The sequence below is a fragment of the Haematobia irritans genome, chromosome 4 (assembly GCF_050003625.1).
Source record: "Haematobia irritans isolate KBUSLIRL chromosome 4, ASM5000362v1, whole genome shotgun sequence".
In the NCBI taxonomy this organism is placed as follows: domain Eukaryota; kingdom Metazoa; phylum Arthropoda; class Insecta; order Diptera; family Muscidae; genus Haematobia; species Haematobia irritans.
Genome location: NC_134400.1, coordinates 161,480,489 through 161,496,353, shown reverse-complemented (window position 1 = coordinate 161,496,353; position 15,865 = coordinate 161,480,489). Strand labels below are relative to the sequence as shown.

At 33.3% G+C, this 15,865-nt stretch overlaps 2 protein-coding genes across 2 annotated transcripts; both read left to right on the top strand.

Annotated features, from left to right (window-relative positions):
* The first annotated feature begins 811 nt into the window (after positions 1–811).
* On the top strand, positions 812–1,504 carry LOC142236367 (uncharacterized). The gene has a single exon (XM_075307610.1). It carries the CDS (start codon positions 894–896, stop codon positions 1,374–1,376), a length of 483 nt encoding a protein of 160 aa, XP_075163725.1. The 5' UTR covers positions 812–893; the 3' UTR covers positions 1,377–1,504.
* An 11,326-nt stretch (positions 1,505–12,830) lies between these two features.
* Positions 12,831–13,436, top strand: LOC142234865 (uncharacterized). Its single transcript, XM_075306068.1, has 2 exons — positions 12,831–12,882; positions 12,969–13,436. Exons 1-2 carry the CDS (start codon positions 12,871–12,873, stop codon positions 13,407–13,409), a joined length of 453 nt encoding a protein of 150 aa, XP_075162183.1. The 5' UTR covers positions 12,831–12,870; the 3' UTR covers positions 13,410–13,436.
* Positions 13,437–15,865: the final 2,429 nt, after the last annotated feature.

The window sequence follows — 15,865 nt, the reverse complement described above, 5'->3', positions numbered from 1 at the left end:
AATAAACGTTTATCTCAAAAAAGTATATACTTTTCTTCCAAATACACTTCCTTTCAACGAAAAGCAAATGAGAAACGAACTTTGTTTGTCCAAAATTTCGTTTGGGAGGAAAGAATTATTTTTTTGCGTGTAGAACACAAAATCTGTTTATCTGTAAATTTCTAACGGTACCTTTTCTGCGTTATGCAAAGTGCATGTGTTTTTCCTGGAACAATTTAAAATTCTAACAATCACTTTCGCTTTCGGGGGGTCGTAGGGTGCACGGAAAAAAAATTTTGGCGTTCTGAAATTGTCTTCGAATATGCTACAAAACTGGGGGGTGACCGCATCAACTTTTTTTGGGCGACCGCGGGTGTCCACTTCTGGGAGGTTTCACTATATTTACAAATATCAATTAGTATTTGTCCCAGTTGAGTAAAATGTGTATTTTTTACCTTAAAAATCCAAATGTTTTCTTTTTTATTATCCCGAATCTGTTAAATGGATTATGATCTAACAATTCTGGGAAATTATATTCGGAATGGATTTACACAAAATGTAATCTGTACTAAAAATGTTAGGTGATTTTTTTGGTCCATATGTTTTATGACATGGAAGATTTAAATTTATTTAGATTTTTTTTAAGAATTCCATGGCAGCATACCTCCTATGGGAAAAAAGGATTAAACCAAGTGACAGCCATTGATAAAAAATACCTGGCTGCTACTGGTGCGCTAATCCGCCTGCTTCACCTGATGTCAAGTAAATTGTAAGCCAATGTTCCTTTGGTACCTGAGGAAGGCCTTTTAAATATCAAAACATAACTTGGCATATCGTCAGTGTTCTTGCAACAGAGCTCCGATAAGGACACTCTCAATACAAAGGAATTCGAAAATACTCTTGGACAAATTAAAATGTGTAGTGAAATTCAAACATCAACGGAGCAAATTGCATCCACTCATAATGATACACAGATTATGGCACATGCAGAAAATGGTCATCTCTTCACCTATGCCTTGTATTTACATCGTGAAGAATTGCGCAAGCGTTTTAACTCACCCATGGGAATATCTCGTACGAAATTATTGTTAACTCAGGAACTTATATCGAAGACCAAGAAGAATATAAGCAAATGTTCAGCTAGTGATCTTCAGATTCTTAGCCGAGAGACGATATTCAAAAAGAATCTGCGTCGCGAAATTGCTCGTCAAAGACATCGCCAGTATTTGCAAATGATGCGTCTGAAACATCAGCAAAAAGAAAATGCCATGAGGACGACGAATACAAATCATAACGATTGTCAGCAACATCGGCATGAGGAACTGCATCAAAGACATCCCACTATGTATCAACAATTCGAACATACATCATCCAATAGACGATCATATATTGATTGAAACTTATCCATAAGGATGGGTCTTAGGAAAATTCTCTGCGGAAAGCTATTTGTTAGAATTGTTAACATATTTAAAATATATTTTAGTTTATGCCTTATTAATCAATAAAGATAAATGAAGAAAAATAATGATTTACAATTTTTTGTTTATTGTCTCATTTGTCATTTTTATACCCTCCACCATATGATGGGGGGTATATTAACTTTGTTATTCCGTTTGTAACACATCGAAATATTGGTCTAAGACCCGATAAAGTATATATAGTCTGGGTCGTGGTGAAATTCTGAGTCGATCTAGCTATGTCCGTCCGTCTGTGGAAACCACGCTAACTTCCGAACTAAACAAGCTATCGACTTGAAACTTGGCACAAGTAGTTCTTATTGATGTAGGTCAGATGGTATTGCAAATGGGCCATATCGGACCATGTTTACGTATAGCCCCATATAAACCGATCCCCAGATTTGGCCTCCGGAGCCTCTTGGAGGACCAAATTTCATCCCATCCGTAGGAAACTTGGTACGTGGAGTTAGTATAGGGTCTCTCACAACCATGCAAAAATTGGTTCATATCCGTCCATAAATATATATAGCCCCCATATAAACCGATCCCCAGATTTGACCTCCGGAGCCTCTTGGAGGAGCAAATTTCATCCGATCCGTTGGAAATTTGGTACGTGGTGTTAGTATAGGGTCTCTAATAAGCATACAAAAATTGGTCTATTTCGGTCCATAAATATATATAGCACCCATATAAACCGATCCCCAGATTTGATATCCGGAGGAGCAAAATTCATCCGATTCGCTTGAAATTTTGTACATTGTGCTAGTATATGACCCCTAACAACCATGCCAAACGCGATCAAAATCGGTCTGTAACGGGTGATACGTTCAAAATTTGGTCAAGAGAAAACGCGTGTAAATCGGTGAAATCGTTTATTTAAAAAATCAAATTAAATTTCTTTTTCAAGTTCAATTAGTATAAAATTCAGGGAAAATATTCAGTTAGGCTTTCGCTTTTCCAAATCCGAATTGCCGGGCCTCACGCTTGACACCTGCCATCAGATTTTGTACAGCCACCTTGTCCACCTTCTTCGCTGCAGAAAGCCAGTTTGCCTTGAACTGCTGCTCGTCCTTAGCAGTTTTTTGGTCTTCTTTAGGTTCCGCTTGACAATAGCCCAGTATTTCTCAATTGGGCGGAGCTCTGGCGTGTTGGGAGGGTTCTTGTCCTTGGGAACCACCTGCACGTTGTTGGCGGCGTACCACTCCATGGCCTTTTTACCGTAATGGCAAGATGCCAAATCCGGCCAAAACAGGGGGCTAATCACGGCATTCGATATCGAATTCATAATGGTATCGAAAAAATTGTCGATACGATTAAAAGTTTGGATCACGGGATTCGATCGAAATTTGATGCAATTTCTTAAGCGTTGCCAACAGCAAAAAACGAAGCAGAACAAAATGAAATGACAAAATTAAGTTAGCGTCACAAAATAGAATGTAGAAAAAACATGTTTGTGGAGGTTTCAAAGTAAAAAGTAAATTTTATTGCATTATATCTTATGGACCCATACATTCCTCCGAATTCCTTCCTAATTGGAGGATGAGATGAATATAAAGTAATTCAGCGACAAGTAAGGAATAAAAGTGCACATTGTTATTGGTGTAAGTACATGGGTTTTAAATGGTGTGCACTGTTAGAAAGTCACCTTTTGCAGGCTCAATGGACGATTTCGGCTGGCGTTCAAATGGGAAATAATTTTTGGTGGCATGTCAATTCTATCACTTTACAATTGTCTGCCGTCTTACAATTTGTTGCGAGTGGAAACCTTCATAATTCACTATTCTTACAAGGTGGTCTAGAAGCGTTATGTTGTCACGGAATGGTACGGTATTTGGTTGATCACAATCTCTTGGATATCGATCTAGCATGTGCACTTTATATATGGTTCTTTGCCAAGCTAGGATGCTCACTCCCGACCTCGACTATGACCATTTTTTTATTGGAGTTGCATCCTAAATATTCAAAATATGTTCGTTATATGTAAATTTACTACAAATTAGCAACAATTCGAACTAAAACTAATATATTTACTATTCCTATATGGCGAAAACAATGTAAAATAAACAAGTGAAAAACGTTATACGATTGCAATTTACCAATCGAAAAAATTGTCGATCCAAAAAACTCGATATCGACTCCCGTGATCCGAAAAATTTAGATTTCGATCAAAAGTTCTCGATATCGAATGCCGTGATTAGCCCCCCGTACGGAACAACCGTGTTTCTTCAGGAAAGGCAGCAGACGTTTATTCAAACACTCTTTCACGTAAATTTCTTGGTTGACAGTCCCGGAAGCTATGAAAATGCTGCTTTTCAAGCCACAGGTACATATGACTTGCCAAACCAGATATTTCTTTGCGAACGTTGACAGTTTTATGTGCTTGAAAATATCTGCTACCTTTCCCCTTCCTTTTGCCGTATAAAACTCCTGTCCCGGAAGCTGCTTGTAGTCGGCTTTGACGTAGGTTTCGTCGTCCATTACCACGCAATCAAACTTCGTCAGCATCGTCGTGTACAGCCTCCGGGATCGCGCTTTGGCCGTCGTATTTTGTTTATCATCGCGATTTGGAGTCACTACCTTCTTGTAAGTCGATAGTCCGGCTCGTTTTTTGGCTCGATGCACGGTTGTAGACGATACACCCAGCTTATTTGCGGCATCCCGGAGAGAGAGGTTAGGGTTTCGCTTGAAACTACCGGCAACTCTCTTTGTCGTCTCAGCGGCTTCCGGTTTTCGATTTCCCCCGATACAGACTTCCTGGCTGTCGACAAACGTTCCCCAAACACTTTAATTACATTTGTAACGGTTGATTTGGCAACTTTTAGAGATTTTGCCAGCTTTGCGTGCGAGTAGCTCGGATTTTCGCGATGCGCGAGCAAAATTTTGATACGCTGCTCTTCTTACTTGGACGGCATTTTGACAATTGAAGAGTGAATTCCAAAATCAAAATAGGAGCAACATTCTACACACACACACACCTTCAAAATGAGGGGTGTTCCCTTTAACTTTGATCTGCCAAAAAATGTGCCTACCAGAAATATTGATTTTAGACTCCATAAGATATATACTGATCGACTCAGAATCACCTCCTGAGTCGATCTAGCCCTTGGTGTCTGTCCGTCCGTCTATCCATGTATTTGTTGTTCGCAGGAATCCAATCGCAATTATTAACCGATTTTGATAAAATTTGGACGAATTGGATCAAATTTTGATATAGCCCCCATATATATGTAGCGCCCATACATATGTAGCGCCCGTTTTCGAAAAATGAGATCAGATTGCGCTCATTTACAAACCGATCAGCGTCAAAGTTGCCACAAATTAATCTAATTTAAGTGTGCAAAATTTCATCGAAATCGGTTCAGATTTAGATATAGCACTACATATGTAAATGTATCGTAAGATTTTGCCAAATTTGGCTATAACTCCCTTATTTATCAGCCGATCTTACTCAAATTTGGACAAATCTAATTTTGTATAGTACTTACTATATGTGCAAAAAATCATCGAAATGGGTTCAGATTTATACATTACTCCCAAATTTGTCCATAAACTCTTATTTATTAACCAATGCTACTCAAGTTTCAAATTTTTTTTTATTATCCGACCATATTTAGACTTACATGTAACTCTTACATAATATTATTGACCGATTTTCAACAATTTTGGATTTATTATTACCCACATTCATTGACCGATTTCATCTTTTTTTTAATAATGGACTCAATGTTACTTGTATACCTACTCCGTACACCGAAAGAATTCTCTTCGTTAATTTTACGAAGAATTCTTCATTAACTATTCTTCCTGAATTCTTCATTAAAATAAAGAAATTTTCATTCATTTTCGTAAATTTTACGAAGAACATTTTACGAATATACGAAACTTCTACGAAACATTCTACATTAACTTTTCTTCGTAAAAAGTTCGTACTTTTAACGAAACTTTCTTCATATTTCATGAATTTTGTGAAGAAGTTTTTACTAATATTTTACGAAATATTCTGCGTTAAAATTTCTTCATAAATAGTACGAAACATTTTCTTTGAAATAACGAAGAAGTTTCATTGAAGTTGTAAAATTTCCGTTCGCGGCATTAAATTGTCTCTTATAATGTGCTTGAGTGTATTCCTTTATTCTATTTTTTATGCAAGTCTATGCTACTTCTCATTTGGGTGATAGCGCGCTATGAATAAAAGTGAAGCAATAAAACTAAAAATTATTCAAAAACTTAAGATGTAAAGTAGTGATGTCATTTTTCACACTTGCAACTACAACCAAATGCACTTTCGACTATAAATTTTTTTTCTAAAAGTTCGAACATTCAGAAAAAAGTACGAAAGTTTTTCATAAAAAGTACGAACATTTTTCATAATCATAAAAAGTACGAAACATTTTCATAAAAAGAACGAAATTGTTTCTTAAAAAGTACGAAGATTCTTCATAAAAAGTACGAATTTTTTTCTTACAAACTACGAAAATTTTTGAAGAACTTTTCTTCGTAAAAAGTACGAAATATTTCGTACTTTTAATGAAAAGTTTCTTTGGTTGTAAAACAATGACAAATTTCGTACTTTTAACGAAATTTTTCGTTCTTTTTACGAAGAAAATTCTTTCGGTGTAGGTGCAAAATCAACTATAGCTACAACTGTATATATAATATCAAAAATTTTTGCTCAGATTGTGTCAAAACTCGTATAAAAACGTACCCCTTTAATGTTCTTAGATATGGAAATGCTGTTGATCTCCCAAACCTATACCATTGGTACCGCACAAAAAATGTTTACTAATTCAGTAGGGGTGGTTTAGGGTATGATATAGTCGGCCCCGTCCGACTTTCTACTTTACTCACTTGTTTTAACATATGTTAGGATTAGTTCCCTCATTTTCAGTCCACAATTTTCAAGTATTCTGTTAAATGCAAACATTTAATTTCTAACTCTTTCACATTAACATCTTCATAATAATAACTAGGGGGGCCTTATCTATCGCGGGGCCCTGGGCACGTGCCCAGAGTGCCAGTGGAAAAAGAGGCCTGAACATATTCTAAAAGTTTTTCCTTTCTAGTGAAACAGGAGTGTCTCAGACCGGTTAATGACGACCTGTCTACACACAAAAACATTTTTCCATCACGAAATTAATTGATCCAATTAATTATACCCTTCACCACTACTGTGGTACAGGGTATAATAAGTTTGTGCATTTGTATGTAACACCAAGAAATAGTGGTCATAGACCCATCTTTTAGTATACCGATCGGCTTAGAATTAAATTCTGAGTCGATTTAGCGATGTCCGTCTGTCTGTCTGTTTGTCTGTCCGTCCGTCTGTCTGTATATGTAATTTTGTGCACAAAGTACAGCTCGCAATTTAAGTCCGATCGTTCTCAAATTTGGCACAGGTCCGTTTCTTCGGACAGAGACAATCGCTATTGGTTTTGGAACAAATCGGTGCAGATTTAGATATAGCTGTCATATATATTTATCCCCGATTTGGTCATAATTAGCGTGTTTATCAACCGATTTTCTTGAATTACCGTACATCCAAATATTTTATGAATCTCGAAAATCTTGCAAAATATCAGGCAAATCGGTTCAGATTTAGATATAGCTTCCATATATATCTTTCGTCCGATTTAGACTCATATGACCACAGAGGCCAAAGTTTATTACCGATCTTCTTGAAATTTTGCACAGAGGGTAGAATTGACATTCTACCAATGCTTGGTAAATTTGATTGAAATCGGTTCAAATTTAGATATAGCTCCCATATATATCTTTCGTCCGATTTGAACTTATATGGCCACAAAAGCCAGAGTTTTGCCATGATTTGCTTCAAATTTTGCACAAGGGGAACGTTTAATAGTATCGTTAAGTGTGTCAAATTTTGTTAAAATCGGTTCAGATTTAGATATAGCTCACACACACACACACACACACATATATATATATATATATATATATATATATATATATATATATATATATATATATATATATATATATATATATATATATATATATATATATATATATATATATATATATATATATATATATATATATATATATATATATATATATATATATATATATATATATATATATATATATATATATATATATATATATATATATATATATATATATATATATATATATATATATATATATATATATATATATATATATATATATATATATATATATATATATATATATATATATATATATATATATATATATCAAAATCCAGGATTTTGCCGTGATTTGCTTCAAATTTCGCACAAGGAGTACATTTAGTAGTATCGGTGTGTGGAAGCCCGATGTACCAGGCTCACTTAGACTATTCAGTCCATTGTGATACCACAGTGGTACATGTCAAATTTAGTCAAAATAAGGTTCAGATTATATATAGCTCCCATATATACGTACACCAGAGTTGGGGAAATATGGTAGACTGTTACACATTTTAGACCCATTTTCAATGGAAGTTTCCTCCAATTAACTGGATAGCGTTAGCCGATTTTAATTCTAGAGATTTTGTAGAAGTAAAAAAATTGTCTCCTTTATATAGCTTCCAGTGAAGTAGTTGAGATGGTAACACAAATTTTGGCCTACATAGGGGTGAAGGGTATAATATTGTCGGCCCCGCCCGACTTTAGACGTTACTTACTTGTTTTTTAATTGAAATGTCTTCAATCATGAAAATGATAGTATCAATCACAGTTTTAACTAATTGGGCATAAAAAATATTTGAATAAAAAATTAATTGATTTGAAAATTTTAATTAATTTTTTAATTGTTTCCTTTAAAATTTTAATTGATGTTGATTGCAAAACTCAATTAATTTTTTTGAATTAAAAACGTAACTATTATCAATAACTTTCTTATCAGACTTTGTGTTTTTAGTTTGGTTAAAAAATTAATTGTTTGAAATATTTTTTTTTTAAATTTAAAAAAACAATCATCACTTTTTTTAACTGACTTTGTCTTACGAGTTTGAGTAAAAAGTTAATTGTATCAATTAATATTTTAATTAAAAATTTAAAAATGTTCAATCACTGACTTGACTAACTTAATGTTTCTATCTTGATTAAAACTTTAATTGCATCAATTAATTTATTAATTGAATATTTTTTCAACTTGAATTAGCTATTTAATTGGAAATATTTTTTGGTGATATGTTTTTCTGTCCTACTAAATTCTCCCAGGACATCAATGGCAATTTGATGTTGCCAATTCCTTTCATACGTTTTAATAAGCACTGGGACTGGTCCCGTACCGGTTCCGAGGTTGATTCATTTCCCGTACACTCAAAAAAAGTGTACTCCCTATTTCACTAAAGCCAATTTAACTTTATTTTAGTTCATGGAATTATTATGTTTAGAGAAAGTTTTCTTTACTTTAATAATTTTTGTGTACGTTAGTTAAATTAACTAAACCCGAGGAAAAAATATACTCCAATGAAGCATAAAGATTAACTAAATTCGTGTCTTCCACAAAATAGTTCAGAATTTCTTTAAATTTGTAAATTTTACCAAAAATGCGTCCATCATGAACTTCGTATGTCACTAAAGACATTCTTGCAATTTTGAACTCTAAGTTTTTCCTTCAAACTACAAAATTTTCTTTAACAAGTGAAAAAACTTAGTTATGTCTAATAAATTTTCTTGAATTTGTCGAAAAATATGTACTTATTTTGATGACATCGGCGTGATGCCAACGTTTGTAATACTGTTTAGTTAAAATTTTCTACAAATATTCAAAATTTTCTAAAATTAAAGTTTTCTTCCTGGTGGGTTCACTGTTTTTTGAGTGTACACAGAAAAAAAGTGTCTTGTAAATTTAAGGACCATTTAAACTTTCACATAGTTCAACAAAATTACTGTAATATAGTTCATTTTTCGTAACCACAACGAAAATTAACTTAGCTAAAGGAAAACTTATAAAAATTCAGTTAATGTTTTTTAGTTCACTAACTATGAAATGGGAAGGATTTTTCCTTAAATAAATTTCCAACACAGTAGTTAATGCGTCGTTGATTCTATTATAAAAATACATGGACAATATAAAAATCTTACTACGAAATGTGGACAATTTACTAAGAAAAAATTTTGTATGGAAAAAAATTTTTGTAGTAAAAATTAACTTAACGACATTACCGATTCGTATGATGGCTTCCTACAGATTATTCCCCTTTTTATTATAAGTTGGAGTGTTTTTCCTCACATTGAACATTGTAGATAAAGTAGAATAAAAAGTAGTTAATATAATCCTTGACGGGTGTATATAATTTTTTATAGATTCCTCATAGATTTGGTATATATTTTACCTTAACTTATAGATAGAATTCCAACTAATCAATAAACATGCTACTGGAAAATGTGAGTGCATCATGTGAGGGAGTTTTTAGAGACATTTTGTGCATATCTCGTATGATTGTTTGGGTTTATTATTGCGTCATTTATGCTGTTGTTGGTTGTTTTGATTCTAGAGACAATGGAATGCAAAGACTATTAATAAAGAAGACGTGAAATGGGCTTTGATAGTGTTAGTACTAGAAAACAGAGATTAATATCATACTTGTTGGAAAAGCGCTCCGAACTTACTGGTTTGATGCAGACAATTTTTATTTAGCTATTTTCTCCAACATTTCACGCAAATTTCTGTGTCGGTTGCACTAAATTATTAATAAAATGTTTCACAAAGTGTTTTTGTTCGTTTATGAGTTAAAAAAATTGCTAAAATAAGCGAATTAAGTTTTGTTACGAATGCAAAATGAAAAGAGAAACCGAAAAAAAGTTGCAACGTCTCATGGAACATGTATGATATTAATCTCTGTTTTTTCAAGAAAAAGAGGAAGAGCAAGCTGATCTCATGTCTTCTTCTTTAATAGTCTTTGATGGAATGTTCCTTATGTGTTGTTGGTATCTTTTGTGGTGAGAGTTGTTTTCTTGCAATAGCGAGATCAGAAAGGGATCGTGTGTGTGTGGAGTTATTTTTCTTTACGGTATGTATCCCTTATGACTTTGTGTCTTTGAGTTTTATTGTTGCATTCAGTTATGTTTATGCATTTATGAGGTGCACACGTGGATTTAATTTTGCAAAATTGTACGTGCGGTTTGGTGTTTATTAATGAAAATACATTTATTCGAAACATTTTAGAAACTGAGAAGTGAATGATGTGATGTTAGAGTAATCAAAAACGCTTTTTATTGATAAGAAATTAAGGAACTGTGTATTTCTGTTAATAGTTTAAAATTAGTGCGGATTTTTAATTGATTTACATAAAAAATATACAACATGAGTGGTAATAGGATGATCTATATTTATTCTACATTTGGATCACAGGTAGGAGATGCAACCATTTTTTTGAATCTATATTTTTTATGTTACAGCAATTCCTACAGGTGAGTACTAAGTTCGAGTTTAGCCGCTAAAGTTAAAAATAAACCACTAAGAAAAGTATAAAATTATACGTCTTCGATACAAACTTAAATATAACTTGATGGAGAATAGCCCAAACCAAGTTTTTTATAAAGATTATTTTCTTTATAATGCATTATTAAAGAAACCTTATCATGAAAATTGCGATTTTAGCCTCTAAACTTGAACTTAATATACACCTTAAATACTAAATGCTATACTGAAAAGTGGAAATTATGTCTAATTTTATAATATTTTTTATTTCAAATATATTCTGAGAATAATTTCAATAACGTCCCATTAGTCCATGGATATGATTCTAATAATGTACCTACTGGAAAGATTTTTCAATGTGGTAAGTTTTTCTATAAACGGTATTTTGTCCGTTTTTAATAAAACCAAAATTTCAATTTATTAAAAATAAATATTTTTACTTGCAGGTACTTGCAGGCCTTGTAATGGTATTTTTTTGGAGTATTCTTACTGTTTAATGCTAACTAAACTGATATCTTTATTGGCTCTAGAAAATACTCTTGAAAACCGTAAGTTAAAAATCAATATGTACGATAAAAATTGATAATATCTTTCTTATATTTTGTATAACTTTGCAATTTCAGATGCTTATAAGACAAATCCGCCCAACAAAATTTAGCCAAAATCGATGAAATTGGACAACAATTCAATGAATATAGCAACTTATGCCGCGTATATCTTTCATATGGATAGAAAACATGGACATTTAAATTAATTAGTTAGTCCTAATAACATAGAATATTACTCTTTTGAATAAGCAATTACTAACTACCGACAAGTAACTGCATCCAACGTATGAATAAAAATATTGCCTTTATTGTATATCATAAGCCATAGTTTTGTGTAATATAATAATAAATTTTTGAAATAAAATACTGGTGGTTATAGAAAATTGACTTATTTTGTACGAAAAATTTCATAGTTGTATACAGGCTTGTTATACCTTTGATTCCTCAATTTCTCTACTTTTTTGAAAATTATACCGACAAACAGTTTATTTCAAACCAATTTCTTAATACAAGTTTCCCAAAAAAATTGTTAATTTTTCCGGATAGCAGGAATATTTTGAATTAGTTTAACTATATTCTTTCCACAGCATAGTAATAATGAACTAAACTACGATGCAATACATGAACTAATTTATAAGAAAATCATGAACTTATCTAGATGAAAAAAATCTTTGGCGCCAAATCATGGTCATTCTTACTATGGGTTAGTTCATTTTTCATAAAAAATAGTAAACTTTTTTTTCGGTGTAGTCTTTTTACTTAGTCTCATAAAGAGATATGTTCAAATTTTTGGTTTATGGAATTTTTTTTGAAACTATGGCTCTTAAATGTTTTTGTTGGTTATGAAATGCATAAGGAATTGACCTTAAAACATGTCGCTTAGTTATATATTTCAAAGATACAATTCAAATAAATCATACGACGTCAAGGCCACCACTTAACTGCAGTGCATAAAAACTGAATGTAACATGACCTACGTTTGGCCATATTCTAAAACAAGCTGGAATTGTCAATTTCAACGCCTCCGATGACAAATAGCCAAGTGAAAAAAATTAACCGTTAATTTCAAATTTATATTTTATTGACCATCCATCCATCCATTGATTGGGTTATGATAATGGGGTTTTATGCCAACCCAACGGCCGTTTAACATAAAAACCCAAAAAAATTACGCACGACACTCGACGTGCTCTGCATAATGATCCATCCATCCATCTATCCAACGAGGGCCAAAAATCATTTCCCACATAAAACTATGCAAGTGGTCATGATGACAAGGGTGTCATGCATCGACCATTCATGCTTCCAATATTCGATGTCTTTTTTTGTGTGGTTGACTAAGGTCAGTACATGGGCCAAATGAAATTGAATTTCAATATAAAAAGTCGGCATGGCAAGGGAAAGGCATCAAACGCTTTTAAGCCTTTAGCAAAGATCTACAATTACATCAAATCTCTAAGCTCAACAAAATGTTCAAATACGTAAGTATATAGGATATTCAAATTTAAGGGACTAAGTAGCCATAATAAAAATTTATTTAATTTGTTTTTTTTTTTTTTCAAAACAGGCCATTGTATTGTTCGCTGTTATCGCCTGCGCTGCTGCCAAGCCTGGTATCTTGGGTGCTCATTTGGCTTATAGTGCCCCTGTGGTGGCAGCCCCAGCTCCAGTGATTACAGCAACCAGCAGTCAAGTAGTGGCCAGAACTCACAATGGCATTGTTACAGCTCCCATTGTGGCTCCAGTAGCTCCCGTAGCTAAAATTGTTGCTCCAGTCCCACGTGTATTAGCTCCTGCTCCTCTTGCTACAGCCCCACTTGCTGCTCCCATTCCAGCTGCTTATCATGCTCCAGTCATTGCCAGATATGCTGCAGCTCCCGTTGTAGCTCGTTATGCCACCGCTGCCTATGCTGCTCCTGCAGCCTATGCCGCTCATGCCCATTTAGCTTACAGTTCACCATTAGCTTACTCTTCACCTCTGGCTTATGCTCCCAACTATGTTTGGTAAAGACTGTTGATGTGATGGTTGCATGCAATGGCATTTTTGTAACATTTTTGTTAATTACTAAAAAAATGTATTGTTAATTTGTTAAGTTTGATACTTTTTAGCGATAAGTTGTAATAAAAAAAACAAAAAAATATTTAAACAAAACTAAAATTTTTGGATGGATTTGTTTCAACCTTAACAGCTTCAGGTTTTAGTAGTATTACGATATTAAGTAAAAAGGGTTTAAATTCGACACTGTACTCAAAAAACAAGAGTTTACTTGGATTCCAAAATGTTGACCTGTCCTTAAGGATTTTGGTATTGATTCCGGTTTCAAAGATGCGGTTTCTTTTTGAAGAAAGACATTCTTTAGGGACCTCTCTGGCTTGGACCAATAAAATTAAAATTAGTATAGAGATCTCATTCATCGAATTTTCATTCTTTTTGTTGTGATATATTAATAAGCTAAGTTGAAGATTACGAAACTTACAAAATATTAAGAACAACTTTCTTTAAAATAATGAAATTTTAATTAAAAGAAAATTTATAATCTTTGCTTCAAAATTTTTATACCCTGCGCCACACTGTGGAACAGGGTATTATAAGTTAGTGCATATGTTTGTAACACCCAGAAGGAGACGAGATAGACACATGATGTCTTTGGTAATAATGCTCAGGGTGGGTCCCTGAGTCGATATAACCATGTCCGTCTGTCCGTCCGTCCGTCCGTCCGTCTATCTGTGAACACATTTTTGTGATCAAAGTCTAGGTCGCAATCTAAGTCCAATCGCCTTCAAATTTGGCACATGTTCCCAATTTGGGTCAGAATAGAACCTTATTGATTTTGGAAGAAATCGGTTCAGATTTAGATGTAGCTCCCATATATATCTTTCACCCGATATGGCCTTATATGGCCTCAGAAGCCAGATTTTTGGCCGAATTTGGTTGACATTTTGCACTAGGAGTACAATTAGTAGTATAGTCAAGTGTGCAAAATTTGATTCAAATCGGTTCAGAGTTAGATATAGCTCCCATATATATCTTTCGCCCGATATGGACTAATATGGTCCTAAAAGCCAGAGTTTTGGCCCAATTTGGTTGAAATTTTGCACAGGGCGTTGAATTAGCATTGTAGCTATGCGTGCCAAATTTGGATGAAATCGGTTCAGATTTAGATATAGCTCATCCCTAAATTGTCTTAAATATTGAATCCTTTTATTCAAGATAAAAACGCTTCAAATATAGGATAAAACTTTCCAGCAAAAAAGCGTCGCCAAAGAAGTAGTGAAAATGTTCTTTTTGGATCCGGAAGTGGTGCAAAATTGGCGCAGAAGCGATGAATTTACACGGGCTTGTCATAGCACGTATGTCCGCCATTTCGACTGCCGTTGCACTGAATTTGAATCAGTTTTTAGGGTGTGGTCTGAATTCAGTGTTTGGATGTTAATTAAAATTATTTTTTATAGTTTTTTTTTTACGATTATTAATGCATTCTAACGCTTGTCTGAAACGTTTGACCTCAAATATTTCCAAAACTTCGAAATTTTTCTAGAATGGATTTAGAATTTTTATCGACAAAATTTTAATAATTTGTCCCATTTTATTAATTCTTACTCTGTTTTTAATATGTTTGAAACAAAAAAAAGTTAAAATTTCCCATCAAAAATATGAAAAAAGCGGGTTATAAAAAATTGAAATAAAAGAACATCCTGTGTAGTTAAAATAAAGAACATCTTTGGGAGCACACTTTTGGAAGTGCTTTTAAAGTCGTGCCTTTCGAAGAACTTCCAAATTTTTTTGCTGGGTTATTATGGGGATTTAGCATCTTTGGTTTAACGTTTTTTTTAACTTTGAAGTATTTGTTATAATTTGGATTTTTAAACTGGCTCGATAAAAGTATGAAAATTCGATAAATGAGATCTGTATCCAAATTTTATTTTAATGATCCTAGATTTAAAGCCAGATTGGTCACTAAAAATTTCTATATTTTATAGAATCAAACCAATATCATTAATCAAAGGTCAAAATCTTTGGATCCAAGTAAATTTGTTTTTGGGTTTACTGCACAATGGCCACATCATGGCCTCCAGATCTCAATCCGTTGCACTTTTAAGCCTGGGACATTTTGCGAGTACTAAAGAATAGCAAAGTGTCGATAGGGAATTACCGCAAAACCATTTTCTTCCAATATGTGATGACTTTGTTGATCTTTGACGCCCATAATTAGTCCCAAATATAGCCGATTCGATCAAATTTAAATTGATTCTAAAATGTGATGTTATTTCCGACATTTTTGCTTTTGAAAAATAAATTAAAAAAAAAAAAATTAAAAATTTTGAGCCTTACTTTGTTACATTACATATCAGACACGCTGAGTTCGTTTTGATGCTAGGCCTCTGCACAGAAAAAGAGAGAACAGTTTTATCGGCAAAATAAACTACCTCGTCCGAAAGTTGGACTAAATTATATTCCACCTT

Coding starts and splice junctions, on each gene's coding strand:
- LOC142236367 (XM_075307610.1), top strand. CDS start 894: ATGTGTAGTGAAATTCAAACATCAACGGAGCAAATTGCATCCACTCAT.